This window comes from Sardina pilchardus, chromosome 3, assembly GCF_963854185.1.
Source record: "Sardina pilchardus chromosome 3, fSarPil1.1, whole genome shotgun sequence".
NCBI lineage: Eukaryota > Metazoa > Chordata > Actinopteri > Clupeiformes > Clupeidae > Sardina > Sardina pilchardus.
The window spans coordinates 40,807,937-40,827,749 of NC_084996.1; the positions used below are offsets into that span (position 1 = coordinate 40,807,937).

General features: G+C 42.1%; 1 protein-coding gene across 1 annotated transcript in view; it reads left to right on the forward strand.

Annotated features, from left to right (window-relative positions):
- Window positions 1–19,813, forward strand: part of foxred1 (FAD-dependent oxidoreductase domain containing 1) — an 89,511-nt gene that overhangs the window by 53,127 nt on the left and 16,571 nt on the right. Inside the window, exons 6-8 of the mRNA XM_062533296.1 lie at window positions 1,214–1,315; window positions 6,501–6,577; window positions 6,667–6,827. Coding sequence (XP_062389280.1) covers window positions 1,214–1,315; window positions 6,501–6,577; window positions 6,667–6,827 — 340 coding nt within the window. The remainder of the gene's footprint in view (window positions 1–1,213; window positions 1,316–6,500; window positions 6,578–6,666; window positions 6,828–19,813) is intronic.

Genomic DNA, 19,813 nt, shown 5'->3' on the forward strand with positions numbered 1-19,813 from the left:
CACTGTAATAATAAGAAGAATAGGAAGAACAGTACAGTGCATTTTCATGCACTGTAATAAGAAGCCTAGGAAGAACAGTACAGTGCATTTTCATGCACTGTAATAATCTGAGCAAAAACAATAGGGCTTTCAGTGGCTGTACCTCGGTGCTCGGGCCCTAATAATCTGAGCAAAAACAATAGGGCCTTGCACCTATGGTGCAGCCACTTCAGTGGCCGCACCTCGGTGCTTGGGCCCTAATCAAAGTGCTTAGCTGCTACCTAGCTTTTTCTTCTGTGTTCGAAAGTGTGTTTTCATTGGTCTCATTCACAAGCAATGACAATAGAGAAAAGTTCATGTTTTCACACACCTATTTAAGAGTCCGGAACTAGGGCCGCTGCAACTCCTTCTGCGATGGTTTTGTAGTAGAAATTCTGGATTACTAACAAATCTTGTTAGAAGTGAATATTAATTAACATTTATTACTTAGAAGTGATTAACATTATATTTTCATATATTATTTGTATGCTTTTCTATACATTCAATACTGTGCAAAACTTTGCTTTGTCATTTGCTCTCTCCATGTTGCGAATTTCTAATAAAGGTCTTGCGACCCCCTTTTGTCACAAGCTAAGGGTATTCTGCCTGAGGCAGTAATATTACGAAGACCCTGACAGAGAACATGCTACGACCAGAAAATGCTGAGGGATGTATATGTATTGTATAGACCTATTATCTTGCTTACTTGGAGTGCCCACATGACTTGCGTATGGCACATGGATCACATGCTATGTCCAAGAAGTGTCCATGTATTGTTGCATGTATGAGGAGTTTTGGAAAAGACCATTGTACCCATGTGATTTGAATTACCACAATGTAACTAACCATGTATAAGAATTGCCTTGCCCTAGAGATCTTTGAACAGTGTTATCAGAGCTATGATGTGGCTAGTGACTTGTTCCCGGTATCGTGAATAAACCTGCAGTGTTTTCTCACACCTGAGTGTGCTTGGAGATTTTTGACCACAGTTTCGTCTTATCTATGGTTTTGTCTCATCGCCGCCGATTTTTGGTGTGAATTGGGCATTATTTTTTTGATGTGCAACGCTACTATAGTTCTAATAGGTTGCAACATATTGGCACCTTTAAAAAACCAAACATTTTCAACCTAGACTAAACCCTGAATAGCCTCAGCCTAACTTACTAACATTGCTTTTCATTTATATGTATCTTAGGTCTTGAGAATGAAGGCTGGTTTGACCCCTGGACACTCCTCTATGCTTTCAGACGCAAAGCTTTGTCAATGGGAGTTGAGCAGTGCTTTGGAGAAGTCACAGGTTTGTGCTTGTTGACTTTTAATGTAATCGTTTGTATATGGTATTTGGCAGACACTTTTGTCCAGAGCAACCTGTCTTGCAGTATATAAATATTACTGTAAAAGGATAAACACTATATTTGGACCGGTGTCGCTGTTTTGTGAATAATCTTTTGACAAATCAGACTCAGATAGACATTTTAAAGCAGGGGTGCCCAACCCCAAAAATAGAATAGAGGGTTGCGGGCAAAAACTAAATGTTCAAGTCGTGGACCATTAAATTAAATGTATTGTATTTGTGCATAATGAACATTCTAGAAAAAGTAGACCATTGTTTTGAAAAAATACAAACACTACTATTTACTATGCTTTTCTTTGCAATGTGTACATTAATATCATGAAATGCATCCATAGCTGTTTTAAGGAGTAGAAATATAATGAAGCAATCAAATTATTTGAAGAAAAGCATATGGAGCACTTCTGTGTCTTGGAATAAAGTTATCTGCACAATATTAATTAATAATTTATATAGAACACAACATGCCCCTATGGGACAAATGGACACATTCGTCAGAACAGTCTTTTTTTCCCCTCCAGGGAAAAATGGAAACCATATTTGTAATGTGTTTCTATACATTTGAAGTTGAACACATAAGGAATGATAAAGTAGATATTCATACAGTATTAATACACACAGGGCCAGATGTACTAAGAATAGCGATCGTAACGTTTTTTTGCGCCAAGGCCAACACGCAGAAAGCACACGCTATGATACTTCAGTTTACGTCCTATTTACCAATCCTGAAATTCGTTGGATAATCTGCGCCGTTCTCCGCCCCCTAACGCAGTTTGCGAAGGACAACAACGGAACGACACTTCAATCAGAAGCGCAGTTGAATGAAGTTAACTGATGACAAAATTTAAAGGAATCCGACGTTTAGCGATCATGAAATAATACAATGCATAATGTCAACAAGCAGGAAGATAATTTAGAGCAGTAGTTCTACTCGAACTAGGCTTACTTGTGCACGTAGGCTATGGAAGATTGATCAAATCTAACAAGTAGGAAAGTTTAAGAGGATGGCGTGAAAGTAAAAGTAAACATTCGAAAAGCCACCGAAAGTTAAGGTTGCTTTTGATGTAGTACAAAGACCCAAAACTGGTGGTCTAATTAGCGATTTTGTTGTCTTTGAATGATTCTCTTATAGATGCATTTAACAGCAAATCGCATTTAACACCTGCTTTTACAAGGCGGAAATATTTAGGCGCAAAATAGACGTGCGCTTTCATGGGCAGTTTTAGTACATACAGGGGAATACATAATTAGGCGCATTTAATGCTTCTCCTCCCATCTTTTTACACGAACCTCCTACTATCAGCTGACACTCCCATAAATCCATATGCATGAGACGGAAAAGCGCAATTTGCCATTTTCAGCTCCCGCGACAGGCAGTCTGTGCCTTCACCTCATTGCGGCTTGTTAACTCATTCACTGCCATTGACGTCTTTAAACGTCAATTTAGACACATACGTTGACTGCCATTGACGTCTTTAAACGTCAATTTAGACACATACGTTGACTGCCATTGACGTCTATAGACGTCAATTGCATTTTTCAATGGGGAGGGCTCATGGGTGGGCTTGGGAACGATCTGGCAAAGTTTCAGGCTTGTAAATAGACTGTGTTTTGGGTGGTGTACTGTGTTTGGTTTTCACAAAACATAGCGCTTGGAGTTCAGTGCAAAAACACATCTGAATATTCTGCTACCATTTGGAAAAAGCTTTTATGGTCAGATGAGACTAAGATTGAACTTTTTGGAGACTAAGATTGAACTTTTTGGACTGAGCTCCAGGCGCTTACCAAACACAGTATACACACCCAAACCCACCCAAAACACACCATACCTAGTGTGAAGCATGGTGGGGGCAACATTATGTTGTGGGGATGTTTCTCTTCAGTGGGGACTGGGCAATTTGTCAGGATAGGAGGGAAAATGGATGCTGCCAAGTACACCCAAATGATTGAGGAAAACCTGCGTCCCTCTGCTAGACAGCTGAATATGGGCAGGTCATTCGCCTTCCAACACGGCAATGATCCTAAACATACTGTCAAAAGAACAAAGTTGTGGCTTGTGGCCCTGACTTAAATCCTATAGAAAATCTGTGGATTTACTTGAAGAGAGCAGTCCATCACCATTCCCTACAGAATTTGACTGAATTTTAACAATTCTGCACGGATGATTGGGCAAATATTCCCCAATCTAGGTGTGCAAAGCTATAATAGAGACATATCCAAACAGATTGAGGGCTGTAATGAAAGCAAAATGAAGCTATACAAAGTATTAAGTCAGGGGTATGATGACTTTTCCAACCCTGTTATTCTAGTTTTTAATTTTTTATTAATTTTCAGAACTGTTAACTTTTTTTTCATTATTTTGATGTTGTACAGCTAAATTTGTGAATAAAACTGAAAAAGATTGTTTTTAAAATGGGTTTTGATTTGAGGCTGTAAGACAAAAAAAAGTAACTATTTCAAAAGGGTATGATGACTTTCTATAGGCACGGTATGCCACTACTATGGACGTGAATACCATAGCATGCAATATCTGGTGAACATCGATTTTTTTTATGTCATAGAGACACTAAACATGATCACCCTAGATTACGCTATTGCTCATAAATATCGTAATAATTTTTTTAAATGAGTAATCGGTCTTGTAGCCTACATCTCACTTCAGGATTGACCAACATTATCCCAATACCGAAAACGTGCACAGACCTGAGCTGAATGCCTAGTTTTACAAATGTGTTATCACATAACTGCTATCGTAGTACCACATAATTTAATATTTAATGTGCAGCCTCAATATGTCTAGATAGCCTATAGCCTATTGTATGTCTAACTTGCTTCTGGTGTAACCGTGATTTTACGACATATGTAAAGTAATTACCGTTTCCTAACTGTAGGGGGACCCCGAGAGCAAAACTTCCATGGTGTTGCTTTAACATATGTAGCTTTACCGGCTCGCTAAATGTCATTTTTATAGCCAGGTTTCATTTGGACTTTTTTTTTTGAGCAAATGTGCAGACGTGCAGTATATATTACTTGAAGTGTTAAAATAGTATTTATTTAGTAAATAATTCAATATTTAATTGTTTGCCAACACAACAAGTACAAAACCTTATCATTATACCATGAATGACAGACATATATTGACGGAATGTCAGCGACTAAATTGAGAACTGATTTTCTCAAATCAACTAAGTATGGGAGTGTGAGAGAGATCTAGTAAGAGTGTGAGTGAGAGTGAGAGTATGAGTGAGTATGAGAGAGATCTAGCAAGAAAGAGATTAAATGAGATATGGACTCTGACTACAACCTTCCATAGAGTGTGCTTCCCTTTTTGGCCTCACGTGTTATGTCACTTTGCCACACTTGGAAGACTTTTTGTTTTCTGGAGATAAGTTGTTCTATCTCAGTGTCAGTGTCATCATTTTCATCAAACCATCAACCCCTCCCCACACACACTTAACCCCCATACACACACAATGTTTCATTACTAGGGGTGATAACCCCCCCCCACACACACACGCACTCTTTTCTTCCACCATATTGGATTTTGTTGAAAGCTTAACTAAACACTATATAAATCAAGTGACACTAACTTTTTTTTCTTTTATATATATATACAGTACAGGCCAAAAGTTTGGACACACCTTCTCATTCAAGGAGTTGTCTTTATTTTCATGACTATGACTATGATGAAAATTGTAGATTCATACCGAAGGCATCAAAATGATGAATTAACACATGTGGAATTATATACTTAACAAAAAAGTGTGAAACAACTGAAAAAATTTCTTATATTTTAAGTGCTTTTAATACTGCTTTGCACACTCTTGGCATTCTCTTGATGAGCTTCAAGAGTCACCTGAAATGGTCTTCCAACAGTCTTGAAGGAGTTCCCAGAGATGCTTGGCACTTGTTGGCCCTTTTGCCTTCACTCTGCGGTCCACACGGTGGTTGGAACCAAAGATCTCAGATTTGGAGTCATCAGACCAAAGCACAGATTTCCATGGTCTAATGTCCATTCCTTGCGTTCCTCAGCCCAAACAAGTCTCTTCTGCTTGTTGCCTGTCCTTAGCAGTGGTTTCCTAGTAGCTATTCTACCATGAAGGCCTGATTCAGGCAGTCTCGTCTTAACAGTTGTTCTAGAGATGTGTCTGCTGCTAGAACTGTGTGGCATTGGCCTGGTCTCTAATCTGAGCTGCTGTTAATGTGCGATTTCTGAGGCTGGTGGCTCGGATGAACATATCCTCCGCAGCAGAGGTGACTCTTGGTCTTCCTTTCCTGGGACGGGCAGTTTCTTTGTAGCGCTTGATGGTTTTTGCGACTGCACTTGGGGACACTTCAAAGTTTTCCCAATTTTTCGGACTGACTGACCTTCATTTCTTAAAGTAATGATGGCCACTCGTTTTTCTTTACTTAGCTGCTTTTTTCTTGCCATAATACAAATTCTAACAGTCTATTCTGTAGGACTATCAGCTGTGTATCACCTCTGACTTCTGCACAACACAACTGATTCCCAACTCCATTTATAAGGCAAGAAATCCCACTTATTAAACCTGACAGGGCACACATGTGAAGTGAAAACCATTTCAGGCGACTACCTCTTGAAGCTCATCAAGAGAATGCAGAGTGTGTGCAAAGCAGTAATCAGAGCAAAGGTGGCTACTTTGAAGAAACTAGAATATAAGGCATATTTTCAGTTGTTTTACACTTTTTTGTTAAGTACATATTTCCACATGTGTTAATTCATAGTTTTGATGCCTTCATTGTGAGTCTACAATGTCAATAGTCAGGAAAAGAAAGGAAACTCATTGAATGAGAAGGTGTGTCCAAACTTTTGGCCTGTACTGTATATATATATATATATAACTATATTTTTTGGGCTTTTATGCCTTTAATGATAGGACAGTTGAGAGAGACAGGAAGTGAGTGTGAGAGAGTGTTGGGGTGGGATCCGGAAAGGACCACGGGGCGGGAATCGAACCCGGGTCGCCAGCGTGCGGTGCAGGTGCCCCAGCCAGTCGCGCCACGGCTGGGGCCAACTGACACTAACTTTCAAAGTATGCTTACATTGTACTGGTCAAATAAGATTAATGTAAGATATAAAAAGAATGTAAAATGTTTTTTTATTCACCAGGTTTTAATCACAGAGTTCACTCCGTAGAAAACAAAGAGATGGGACGACTTCACATCAAAAGGATTACTCATGCAAATGTATGTTAAACATCCAGTTATGACAACTTTACTTTTTGTGATTGAATGATAGTACTATTTATTTTTCTCATGTTATCTCCTTTCACTAGGTGCAGATGCCAAACAGTATAGAATTCCAGCCTGTAGAGTGTACTGTTGTGATCAATGCAGCAGGTGCCAATTCTGGAAAAGTAGCAGAAATGGTTGGTATTGGCTATGGCCCGCAAGGAATGGTGAAAGGGACTCCTATACCAGTTGAACCCAGAAAAAGGTAAGTGGTCATGATGCCTAGCCAGAAATGCAAAACCACCTATCAGATCTTGTTTGAAACAACATATCCAAAAGATTAGGCTTCTTAAATGTACTGTATGCTGTTTTGTATATAAATAAAGATTACACACAGATAGTACACACACATAGTTTCATCATAACGCATTTAAACATATTTGAAGGAAATACCAATGCATGTAAAGTTGTTTTGTTGAAGTTGTGTAAAGTTGAATTGCTAGAGTTGCTAGTTGCTACCCTAGAATTAGGGTTGTGACCGTGGTATTGTAATCATTTTGGTTTCTATGGCTGCTATTAGGTTGACATTATAGTTGTTTTTGCTAGAGTATACTTGCTAGGGTGAACTTGGTGGTTACTATGCTACATAAAGCTGCAATGCAGTTGCTAGGATAGTTAGTTAGGTAATTTAACTAACAATTACTTAAATCTTTAATAATAATAATATTTATTTATAGAGTGCTTTTCTAAACAACATTACAATGTGTTTCACCTAAAAGAATAAGCAGAACAACAATTAAATGGCTGAAAACAATACAAATTCAATTCAATTTTCAATTCAAGTTTATTGTCATATACTCATAAAAAGAATATATAAGTAATGAGATTCATTGTGCTCAAGTGTCCAGAAATAAATTAGAAAGAACAAAAATAAATGAATAAATAAATAAGAGGAAAAGTGCCATCTTAAGGGGGGTTCCCAGGACAGTTTAGCATCCTGATGGCTTGAGGGTAGAAACTGTCCTTGTATCTGCTGGTACGGGTCCTTAGACTCTTGTATCGTCGGCCTGAAGGTAGGAGGGTGAAGAGATGGTGGCTGGGATGACTGGGGTCAGAAACTATACGCTTGGCCTTTCTTCTGCAGCGCTGACTGTAGAGGTCCTGGATGGATGGTAACTCAGTCCTTGTAATACGCTGTGCTGATCTGATGACTCTTTGTAGCGCTTTTCGATCCTGGGCAGTGCTATTACCATACCATGTTGTTATGCCACCAGTCAGAATGCTCTCTATTGTACAGCGGTAAAAGTTGGTCAGTATCTTCTGGTCCATGCCAAATTTTCGCAGACGTCGCAGAAAGAAGAGCCGCTGTCTTGCTGTCTTTGTGATCACACCTATATGGTGTGTCCAGCTCAGATCCTCACTGATGTTAATGCCCAGGAATCTGAAGCTTTTGACTCTCTCCACTGCTGCACTCCCGATGTGAATGGGTGCGTGTCCTTCTCCCTGCAGCCGCCTGTAATCCACTATCAGCTCCTTGGTCTTTGTTACATTGAGCAGCAGACTGTTTTCCTGACACCAAGATGTCATTGCTGCCACCTCTGCTCTGTAGGCACACTCATCACCATTCTTGATGCAGCCGATTATGGTGGTGTCATCAGCAAACTTAATGATGGTGTTGGAGCTGTCAGTGGCTGCACAGTCATATGTGTACAGTGAATACAACAGAGGGCTTAACACACAACCATGTGGAGCACCAGTGCTGAGTGTTAGACTGGAGGAGGTGATGTTACCTAGCCGTACTGCCTGTGGCCTGCCTGTTAGGAAATTTAGTATCCAGCTGCACATGGAGGGACTGATTTTCAGGTCTTGCAGTTTCATGATGAGCCTAGCTGGTATTATGGTGTTGAAGGCGGAGCTGAAGTCGATAAAGAGCATCCGTACATACGTGTTGTTCTGATCCAAGTGAGAGAGAGCAGTGTTCAAGGCCAAAGCTACAGCATCGTCTGTAGACCTGTTAGACCTATAGGCAAACTGAAGTGGATCTAATGCAGTAGATAGACAGGATGTGATGTGGTCTTTGACTAACCTCTCAAAGCACTTCATCACAACAGAGGTCAGAGCGATAGGGCGGTAGTCATTTAAACAGCTCACTGATGATTTCTTAGGGACTGGGATGATGGTGGCCCTCTTAAAGCATGTGGGGACTACAGACTGTAGCAGTGAGAGGTTGAAGATGTCGGTTAATACCTCTGCCAGTTCAGAAGCGCAGGCCTTAAGAACACGCCCTGGGATGTTATCTGGTCCTGGAGCTTTATGTGCATTCACTCTTCTGAAAGATTTACACACATCTGTCACAGATACCTGAAAAGGGCAGCAGTCTTGCTCTAACAGTACCTCTGACCTGGTGGGTGTCTCAAACCTGGCATAGAAAGAATTCAGCTCCTCTGCAAGACAAACAGAGGTCGCATCTGCTCTGTGGCTCTTTCCTTTGTAGTCAGTGATGGTCCTTAGCCCACTCCACATATCCCTGGTGTTGGATCCTGTGTAATATGACTCCACTTTTTCTCTGTACTGTCTCTTGGCCAATGGATTTCCTTAATTCATAACGGGCTATCTTGTACTCACTAGGAATACCAGACTGGTAGGCTTCTGTCCGGGCCTTGAGTGCTGAAGACACCTCTCCATTCACCCATGGTTTTTGATTAGGAAAAGTTCGTACAGTCACTCTCGGTACAACATCGTCTATGCACTTACAAATGTAGTCTGATATAATTCCAGTGTAATCATCGATGTTATCCGCGGTAGCTCGAAACATACCCCAGTCTGTTGTTTGGAAACAGTCACGTAGTGTAGCATCTGACTGATCTGTCCAGCGCTGAACTGAGCGAATCACAGGCGGTTCCTGTTTCAGCTTCTGCCTATAAGCTGGCATTAGGAGAACAGATGAATGATCCGATTTGCCGAAGGCTGGGCGGGGCCGGGCTTTGTAGGCATGAGTGTACGGCGTGTAGGCGTGATCCAGGATGTTTTCACCTCGAGTTGGAAAGTCAACGTGCTGATGGTACTTTGGTAAGACTTTCTTGAGGCTGGCTTTGTTGAAATAAGACCATATCAACATTAGCAAGAATAAAGGAAATGTATCTTTTTAAAATAAAAAGTCAGTAGATATAGCTCTTTAGAGATGCTTGCATTGCATTGTGTACGGGGGCGGGGGGGGAAAGTTTGCTATTCACAATTGCAGAGTAACATAAATACATTGTGACTCTAGAGGGAGCTCTATAGCAATGTTCCCTCTAAGCTGCGCGAATGCGCAGGCCAGTCGAAGTGGCCGCGCAACAGATTTTTCAGACCGCGCATATTTTTCAGACCGCACAAACTATTTAGGGGGTATTTTTAAAAAAAAAAAAAATTTCAGGGGTTAAAAATGTGACTATCAAACGCGATGTAGCCTAGTTAGCAAACATTTAAAATACTGACATGTCTGACAACCAAGTCGGATGTAGACAACGTTACAAACAAAGTATTCTTAAGGCTCTTGGCAGGTACCATGACGAAAAGAAAGGCTGAGCAGGTGCTCCAGAAAAAGGTCTGCCTAACATTTAAAAATGAGTGGCTAGATGAAATAGTCCAAACTGACACAAAAGATGGTCCAGGTAGGATAAAACTTTCAGAGATATTTACATATTTGCTTGGAGGCAAAAGCAAAAGGGGAGTTCGCTAGTGGTAAAACTTTGTCCGAGTGGAAGCTTGATTACCTAAAGCAGGGGTGTCCAAACTACGGCCCGTCACGCACTTTAATGCAGCCCGCCGAGCATGCATTAGTTTATCATAGATTTTGCCCGATAGGTTATCATTGGCTGTTCGCTATTTTTCCCAGCAACAGCGTTGGTAAACGTTACAGCAAACTGCTTTACACTATTCTTAGAGAACGTTTGCAATGTCAATGTCAAAGCAGCATGTTACATAGAGATTATACTCTTTATAATCTCCATTGCAATAGATCTAATTTACGTTATTTCAATTCAATTTCAATTTAATTTCGCTTATAGAGCGCCAAAACATTACACATGTCTCATGGCGCTTTACAGAGTTTTAGACATTCAAAGAGAGCCCATGAGTAACAGGGGCAAGGAAAAACTCCCTAGAATTGGAGATACATATAGGAAGAAACCTCAGACAGATCCACGACTCAAGGGCCCAATCCATCTGCCTTGGGTCAGTTACAGTACAGTCATTTGTAGTTTGAAGGTTACAATGACAATGAAAGTTCAAATAGTCCAGTGTAGGGAATAAATTGTCCATTAGTAATCCATTAGTTATTTCGGAAAGTGATGGGTCGCTGGGATGCGTGGGCCAAAGATTCGGGCAGGGAACCACAGCAGGCGATGGTAGGGCAGTCATAGGGATGGCGAAGGCAATGGCAATGGTAGGGTAGTCAGAGGGATGTGACTTCAGGTGTGATGAGGGACAGGCACAGAGATGGTTGATGGCTGGTAATGGTTTACCTCACAGGTGAGGTATAGGGGAAAGGGAAGAGAAATAGAGTGTGTTAGTATTACTGTAAGTCATGATGGTTGGTATTAATAAGTATATCAATGGTGATATAAATGATACTATAGAGGGTTTACAAAACGCTTTTACACACCTCTTTTGTGGGGACAGGTGCGTCGGAATAATGGGAAAAAAAGGTAACTCACATTATCGTTTAGCCATGCTTCTGGATGGAGGGACTCAAGATCCTGTTGGTGGATTGTGATCCCTCCAAGGATTCAAGGAATTTTATTGTCGTACCAGTTCACATTTACATGTTTGTGGTTCGGAATTAGTACTCAGGACCCAGTATGAAGCCATAGAATAATAGTAAAAAACATTAAGTGCCAAAGTGGCATATGCAATATCAATCAATAAATAGATAAAATAAAAAATAGATAAAAGTGCATGTGTAAGTAGGGCCAGTTCATATGGAAGTGGAACTGTATTTGCACTAGTGACATGTGCAGGGGCGGGTGTTCTGCAGAGCATGGCTGGAATTTAACAGTCTGACAGCTTCAGGGAAGAAGCTGTTTCGGAGCCTGGTGGTCCTGCTCTGGATGCTCCTCAGCCTCCTGCCTGAGGGGAGGGGTTGAAAGAGACCATATGCGGGGTGTGTGGAGTCCTTCATGATGCTATGGGCTCTGCTCCTGCAACGTGTTGTGTAGAGGTCTGTGGTAGTGGGGAAACTGCTTCCCACAGTCCTCTGGGCAGCCTTCACCACTCTCTGCAGAGCTTTCCTCTCAGCAGCAGTGCAGCTACCGTGCCACACAGTGATGCAGGTGCAGATGACACTCTCCACTGCGCCATGGTAGAAGCTCTTCAGGACTGAGCTCCCAAGTCCAGCCTGCCGCAACTTCCTGAGGAAGTAGAGACGCTGGTGGGCCTTCTTGACAAGCCGGTAAGTGTTGGTGCTCCATGTGAGGTCCTCAGTGATGTGCACACCCAGATACCTGAAGCAGGGGACTACTTCCACAGCTACTCCTCCGATGTACAGGGGAGGAGGGGGGCGCTGGTTCCTCCTGAAGTCCACCACCATCTCCTTTGTTTTCTTTGCATTGATGCAGAGATTGTTCTCTCCGCACCACTGCACCAGATGTTCCACCTCTTCTCTATACTCAGACTCATCATTGTCAGTGATGCGTCCTAGGGCTGTGAGGTAGGGATGCAACGGTACAGTTTTGCCACGGTTCGGTTTGTATCACGGTTTTTGGGCCACGGTAACGGTTCGGTTTCAATATATCAATATTATCTTGGCTCTAGCATACAGGAGGCTATATTTGCCTTTTCTATTTCAAATCAACAATGTGCTTCTACTTACACTTGCAGAGAAAATATTAAATGCATAGCCTGACACAGATGAAGCAGAATCACTCATTGCCTTGTCATAAACAGGCAATGTTATCCATAGTGCAGTGCAGCATAAAGTAATGTGTAGTTATTTATTTAATAAACTCACTGTTCTTCACACATTTAAAGAAAATACTTAACTGTTATACACCCTCAAAAAAGTAGTGAACAATTCTGAAAATCTTCTCAAAATAATTGGTGAGGTAGTATTATGTGTAGTTTCAAATGGATATTTGATTTGGGAGTGCCTGCCCTGTCCTCTTTTATGAATGTAAAAAATGTAAACATAGACAAAAGTGCAGTGCAGCATTAAAAATATTAGAACAATGAAATGAACATTATTGCAACCTGTTGTCAGGGGGGGGGGGGGCAATATTCCGAGAAGAAAGTGGCAAATTTGCCACTTCACAAAGTGTCTGTTTCCCCTGTGTCTCCTGTCGTGTGTGTGTGTGTGTGTGTGTGCGTGTGTGTGCGAGAGAGTTGTGTGATTGACGAGTGGACGAGCGATTGACTGATTTAGCAGTGAGTTTATTGTTTTTCGAGTGGACACCTCCCGCTGCCCGTAGCCTAGCATGTACAACGTCAGGAAAATAAATGACCCGAGTTTGGAATGACATGTCAGCCTCCCCATCTCCTATAACCTCCCATCCCTACAATATTTTCCAGTAAACTATCAAAAAGAGAATACACTCAGCTGTGTCGGCGTCACGCTTTCTTAGGCTACTCTAGCGAGCAATCAACGCAGGGCAGAAACCACCGGTTACACTGTTACACACAGACTTTATAATGTGGCAAATTTTCGACCTTCTAAAGTGGCAAATTTGCGTCTTTACAAAGTATATATACGTGGCCCTAATACGCCGTCGTATTCGTTATGTCTTTGGGAATTATAGGAATATTGTTGTCGAAAGGCTGCAGCAATGGATGGTTGGGTTTTCGGTGGCAAACTATCTCTCCGTGCTGCTCCACTTAAGGTTACAGCCGGGTGATGAAGGCGCAAGTGGGCCGACATGTTGGATGTGTTACCTTTATTAGGTGATCGTTGTGAAGCAGTGTTTGCAATGCACACTGTGCTTTGTTTACTGACGGTCTTTTTGCCTTGTTCGTGGGCTACTTGGCTACTTCAAATGTCGCCATGATCATGCAGCCGCCGGTAAAGTTTGTTTCTTCTCACATGACTCCTTCATTTGCATTTCAACGCGCTTATTGGCTCTTGGGAAATTCAGTAAAATTCTGATTGGTTGTTGCAAGGTTGACGAGAGGCAAGCTGAACAGTCAGAGAAAACGCATCCCCCGGGTCCTAAGCACTCCTCTCTATCGCTCCCAGGCTACGCGCGCGCAATAACCTTGTATTAAATAAAAAGTTTAATGTCGCGTATACCGAAATATTGCGGTTTAGGTGAGTCTATTGAACCGAACAGGCCAAACCGAACGGTTCAATAAATTATTGAAAACCGTTGCATCCCTACTGTGAGGGCTGTGTGGACCACTGATGAGATGGCGTCATCAGTGGAGCGGTTTTTCCTGTAAGCGTACTGGTGGGCGTCCACAGTGACGTCGATAGAGTCTTTGATTTGGGCCATAACCAGCCTCTCGAAGCACTTCATGACTACTGGGGTAAGAGCAATGGGTCTGTAGTCATTGAGGCCTGTCACTGTGGAACACTTTGGGACAGGGACAATAGTGGCAGTCTTTAGGCAGGTGGGGACAGATGCCAGTGACAGTGACATGTTAAAAATGTCTGCCAGCACCTCAGACAGCTGGTGTGCACAGTCCTTCAGTACTCGCCCAGGAATATTATCAGGGCCAGCAGCTTTGCGAGGGTTAATTCCTTTAAGGGTCTTACCCACGTCAACTGCGGACACACTGAGGGGCGTGTCACCAGGTGGTGGAATGAGTCTGATGGGGCCGGGGGTGTCAGGATCCTCGAAGGGGGCGTAGAACCTGTTGAGTGTATCCGGCAGGGAAGGGTCATTTGGGCATTGTGCCTTTCTGATGTTATAGTCTGTGATGCACTTAATGCCCTTCCACATGCTCCGGGGGTCATTGGTGGAGAAGTGCCCCTGGATTTTCTGAGCGTATGTGGCCTTAGCTCTTGCTATGCCTGCCGCCAGTTCTTTCCTTGCCACACTCAGTGCGGATGTCTCACCTGCTCTGAATGAATCATCCCTGGCTTTCAGCAGTCCTCTCACCTCAGCATTCAGCCAGGGTTTCTGGTTGGGGTAGCAGGTTATTGTCTTGGTGGTGGTGACATCATCAGTACACTTGGAGATGTATCCGAGGACAGAGGAGGTGTATTCTTCTAAATCCACCTCTCCCTCATTTGTAGCTGCTTCTCTGAAGACCTGCCAATCTGTGCACTGGAAACAGTCCTGGAGCACAGAGGCTGCGTCAGTGGGCCACACAGTGACAGTCTTCTTTGTTGGCCTGGTCCTTCTCAGCAGAGGGCGATACGTTGGTGCCAGCAGGAGGGAGACGTGGTCAGAGAGGCCGAGTTGGGGGCGAGGAAAAGCTCTGTATGCACCATGGATGTTAGTGTACACACAGTCCAGCGTGTTATCTCCTCGAGTAGGAATGGTGACATGCTGGTAAAAACTAGGCAGAGTGTCCGTCAGTTTCACGTGATTAAAATCCCCCGCAACCACGTAAAACGCCTCCGGGTGCTTTGTCTGCAGCGAGCTGATGGTGTCGTGAAGCTCCTGTAGCGCTACGTTAGCATTTGCGTTTGCTCCCGGCGGGATGTAAACAATGGTGACGAACACTGCTGTGAACTCTCGTGGCAGATAATGCGGTCGGCATTTTACCGTCATCAGTTCTATTGCCTCGGAACAGTAGCTTTTCAGTTTGTACACCAACCTCCATTCACGTAAACACACAGTCCTCCTCCTATCGTTTAGCCATGCTTCTGGATGGAGGGACTCAAGATCCTGTTGGTGGATTGTGATCCCTCCAGCACACCAGGACCCAGGTGGCATCTCTGTACACTCACATGGTACTAAAAAGGCCAGTTTGGTCTCCGACCTAAAAGATGTTTCATCTAAACGAGGTCGCTTGGCTGGAATAAGACTGAAATTAAAAACTTCTGTAAAAACTGTAAACATGCAAGGTGTTTTGTATTTGCATTTTTCTGACAGATTACTATGAATAATTTGCCTGGTTCTCACATCCTGATCTGTTATGCAGCTCAGACTGGCTACTTTCCTATTGTCTCCCACCTCCCTGGGGAAGAATCAATGGACGTACATCAAAAAGCCTCTGTATGCACCAGACAGAGCTAGAACCAAAGATTCCAGTGATGTTTGCAGAGGCAAGACAGGGTGTATCATAAATTAAAACAATGTTCTGCATTGTTCCAATGCAAGTACCTCGGTTGCGTCAGGGTTAAAAGCCATTTTTAAATTGTTTCTGTATCTCAGGCAAATGAAAAGTAGCTTACGCAGGCTTAGTTGCCATACCGAGCTGCATAACAAAGATTAACTGTAATACTGCTTTCACACCAATATCTGTACGTGCGCGGTGTTGTCTGTGAGTGGCGTGTGTGTATTCACACCAAAAGCGGTCTTCTGCGCGAACTGGCTGCCCAACCTGTCATTTAAAGTCTATGGAGTCCGCGTGGGCACACATTAATATAACTCTTCTCTATTTCAAGCAGACAACGTGAATGCTGGTCTACTCTTCTAACATGTATTGTAAACGAAAACTGACCAAAACCGCGTATGCGCCACACAGATATTGGTGTGAATGCGGCATAAAGTTCAACACTCATAAAAGGTTCCTATGCAATTCACCTTTGTTTTTAAAGGTAAAGTTCATTTGCCTTTTTGGCCTTCCCCGTCTACTTTTCACCGGTGTTACTTTCAAAGGCACCTTTGTCTCACCATCACCTGCAATTGGAGCATCGACCAAGACACTCTTCTGCTCTGGTTGTTTTTGCATGACACCAGTGGTTGCATCATCTGTCTCTTGAGGGACAGTTTCAGAGGTTATTTGCTCAATTTCAAGCAGGGCAACTTGTTTATTCACTTTCCAACAGTGCAACAGATGTTTCAGCATCTGGAACATCTCATACTCGGCCCCACCTGCACTGGCAATAAGTGTTGCCATCTCTAAAGCCACCTGACGCACTGCATTAAATCTGTCATTTCCGCTAACCTCCCTGCTGTCTTCAGGCCTTTTTGTATTTGTTGGAGGGGAATTGGCAGCAACCTCCAATCTAGGCTGAGAATCAACCTTTTGCCATCTCGGGTGAATTAAAGACACGTCATCAAGGAGAAGATTCTCTAATTTCCGGCAGGAAATGATGTGGGCGCAAAGAAGTCCAAATGACATGGACAGTTTGCATGAACACTGTGTCATTTCTTCATTCACAGTGAACAACTTCAGTTTACCCTTGTGGTTACAGTGGACTCTGTAGGTATCGTTCTCCTTTGCAATGCTGATGTCGGAACTCAGTGATTTCTGCAACTCTTCTGAGACGATTTTGAAGCCACTGTCAGTAAGAATATTGGATAAATCCATTGACATCTTATTATCAGATCGAGTGTCCACAAACTGATACAGAGTCATTTTTGACTGTAGGAAATTCTTCTCGCTATCCTGTCTCTCTATGAATCTGATCAACTCAGCAAGGCTTTCACTCATAGAAAGATTTGGCCCAAGAAACACCTTCAGCTTCTGGAAATGGCTTTCAATCCTGTTGTTTGTATGGTTTCCCATGGTGGGCAAATCCTTCCTGAAAAGATGAGCCCACATCTCTTTTTGTGCATCCCAATTCTTAAGAAAGTAGTCCACAAATGTCTTGTCTGGACACTGCTCTTTCAATTTCTTCACGCCTGATTCATATCTTTCCAGGGTTTCACTGTATAGTATTGAGCAGAGTGTGGACAGCAGTTTGGCCTTGATCTCTTTGTTGATAATGAGCTCTGCTATTTTCTTTTTCCAGTACTTAATGACATGGAATGAGCATAAGAGCACTGTCGCTCCCTCAAAGTTATCTTGCAGAACTTTTATCTCAGTGGGGTCTTTATCAACAAAGAACATTCTAATGTTTGGCCAGCTTGAATTCCCTTGCTTGAAAAGACAGCAGACCTTTGAAAGATATTGCTCAGTCTCATGTCGTAGAAAAGCATATGCAACATGTTCGATATTAGCATGCTCGTTTTCTACTGCTAGACATTGAAGCACATAGCCCTGCTTGCTTGTTTTGTAAGTTGAGTCAACAAACACAATATCAGGGTTCCTTTCAAATGCAGAGCACATTGCTGGTGACTGAATGAACAGCATCTGGAACTGTCCAGAACTGTGAGACTCCATTTCAGCTGTGTATCCTTTGTCTTTCAAGTTTTGGACAATACCCATCATCAATTCACCTTCGCTTTGGCCATTTCGAGCACTTTTTTGCACTTGCTGTTTTAGGTTGTGAATATCTTTAAGCATCAGGTGCTTTCCATATTTTTGATGGGCATACGTCTTCAGTACAGATGACTTTACCTAAATGTAAAGAAGATAATGCATCTGTAGAATTAGCTTTCCCCAAATAGCATTCCACTCCACCACTCACCAACCCACAACCCTGACATACACCTGTCTCCAGACACACACACCACCGATTAACTTCTTTTACATACAGTTTTCCATAATGCACACCACTCCCTTTTTTCTAATGGACCAATTTTGTGTTTACAAACATTGTGTTATGAACATTCTACACTGCGCATGTTGGTTGCAGAAAGCCTCGTTACCCAATCCGCTGTAATGTAAATTTTGTCATTTTCAGAAGTGTCTTTTAAGGATTTATCAAGTAATCTTGTGATGAATGATTTTGACACAATCTATCAAGTGTTTATTTGGTATTCCTGGCTCACAATAATAATTATATGCACCTTGAATTTATTTATTTTATTTTTTGAATGTGAAAACGTGTCTGCTTTGTGGAAAATAGCCTAATCCTGGTGAATGTAACCTACAGTGATCAGTTCACAGATGCTGCAGCTCGGGACCTAATGTAAAGCCAGTTGGCTAACAAGCTACATTTCACTATGAAAGATTTTAAGGGAAGGTAATGCCGCATTTGAGTGGGGAAACCTGTGTCAATAGGCTATCACCAAAGCCACAAACTTAATCATGTTGTTGTGGAGATATTTCGTAGTATATGGGAAATTGAATATGAAAAATACATATCCATGTTCTACAAATGTGTTGGAGTTGTTTAACAAGATCAAGAAACTCGAGGATTTTACATAAAGGTTATGAGAGGAACATTTTTTCTGCAACCAGCAGTTTGATTTCAAGCTTTTATGACGTCCTCTCCAAATTGGTCTATAACTGACAATATACATCATTACCCCCTAAATACACAACCAATGCCACAATACAGCCCTACTCTACTCGCTGCCAGAAAGCCCTGCATATCTTAATCAAATCAGTGATTACAATCACCCCACACCCCTTACACTGCCACCCAACCTGGTGGCCCTTCACCCAGCCAACACCACAATGCAAAGCCCCCTAATCACTGCAGGTAATGCACGCTATCCCCAGTTCCGTTTCACTAGGGTTGGGTATTGATTGGGTTTTCTTCAATACCAGTGCCAAATCGATAATCTTAAAACGGGGCTTAAACAGGCGTAAACGGTACTTAAAAACAAAAAGCCCAAACCAATTATTAGTATTATTGTAAATAATAATGATATTATTAAGCCACATATTGACTTTCTTAGCAAGATTTACAACCGCAAACTTTTCAGACTATTCTTCATCAAGCTTCATCATTAAATTGGACATCTTCCTCCTATTCGCAAGAGTTTTTAAACATGTTGTATCCTGGTGTAAGAAGTTTACAGACTGTTCAGCTGTAAGCATTTACAGACTGTTCAGCTGTAGGCATTTCAGTTTACTGTGGCTTCTATGTTCTATCAAGGCAAGAGAACCAGTAATTGCACAAGCTACGTAATGTGCTTTTGAGATGTCTCTTGCAGCTTGGGAATATCAATGTGTAATGTACACAGTATGTGTTTATTTATGATATGAATTGGATATTCAAAATGAATGAGAGAATGGTCTTGGATGTTTACGAAATTGTATGTTTTGCATAGCGACGTCTATTTCACGAAACAAAGAGCTCTGAGACAATTCTTCAGTAGGCTACTTTGCATGGGGACATGCTGCAACACATGCTGCATCTTACTCCTTTAAGTTTAGTTTTACCAATCTTATGGTGCTTTATGTTTATTCTGTAATCTGAGGGAAGATGGTGCACCAAAATGTACATTGTCATTTGGTCTGGTTACTACCACTTCATGTACCCCCCCCCCCCTCCCCCCTTGTCATTAGCAACATTTGCAGTTTGACGCAGCCCATAAAAATGCTTTG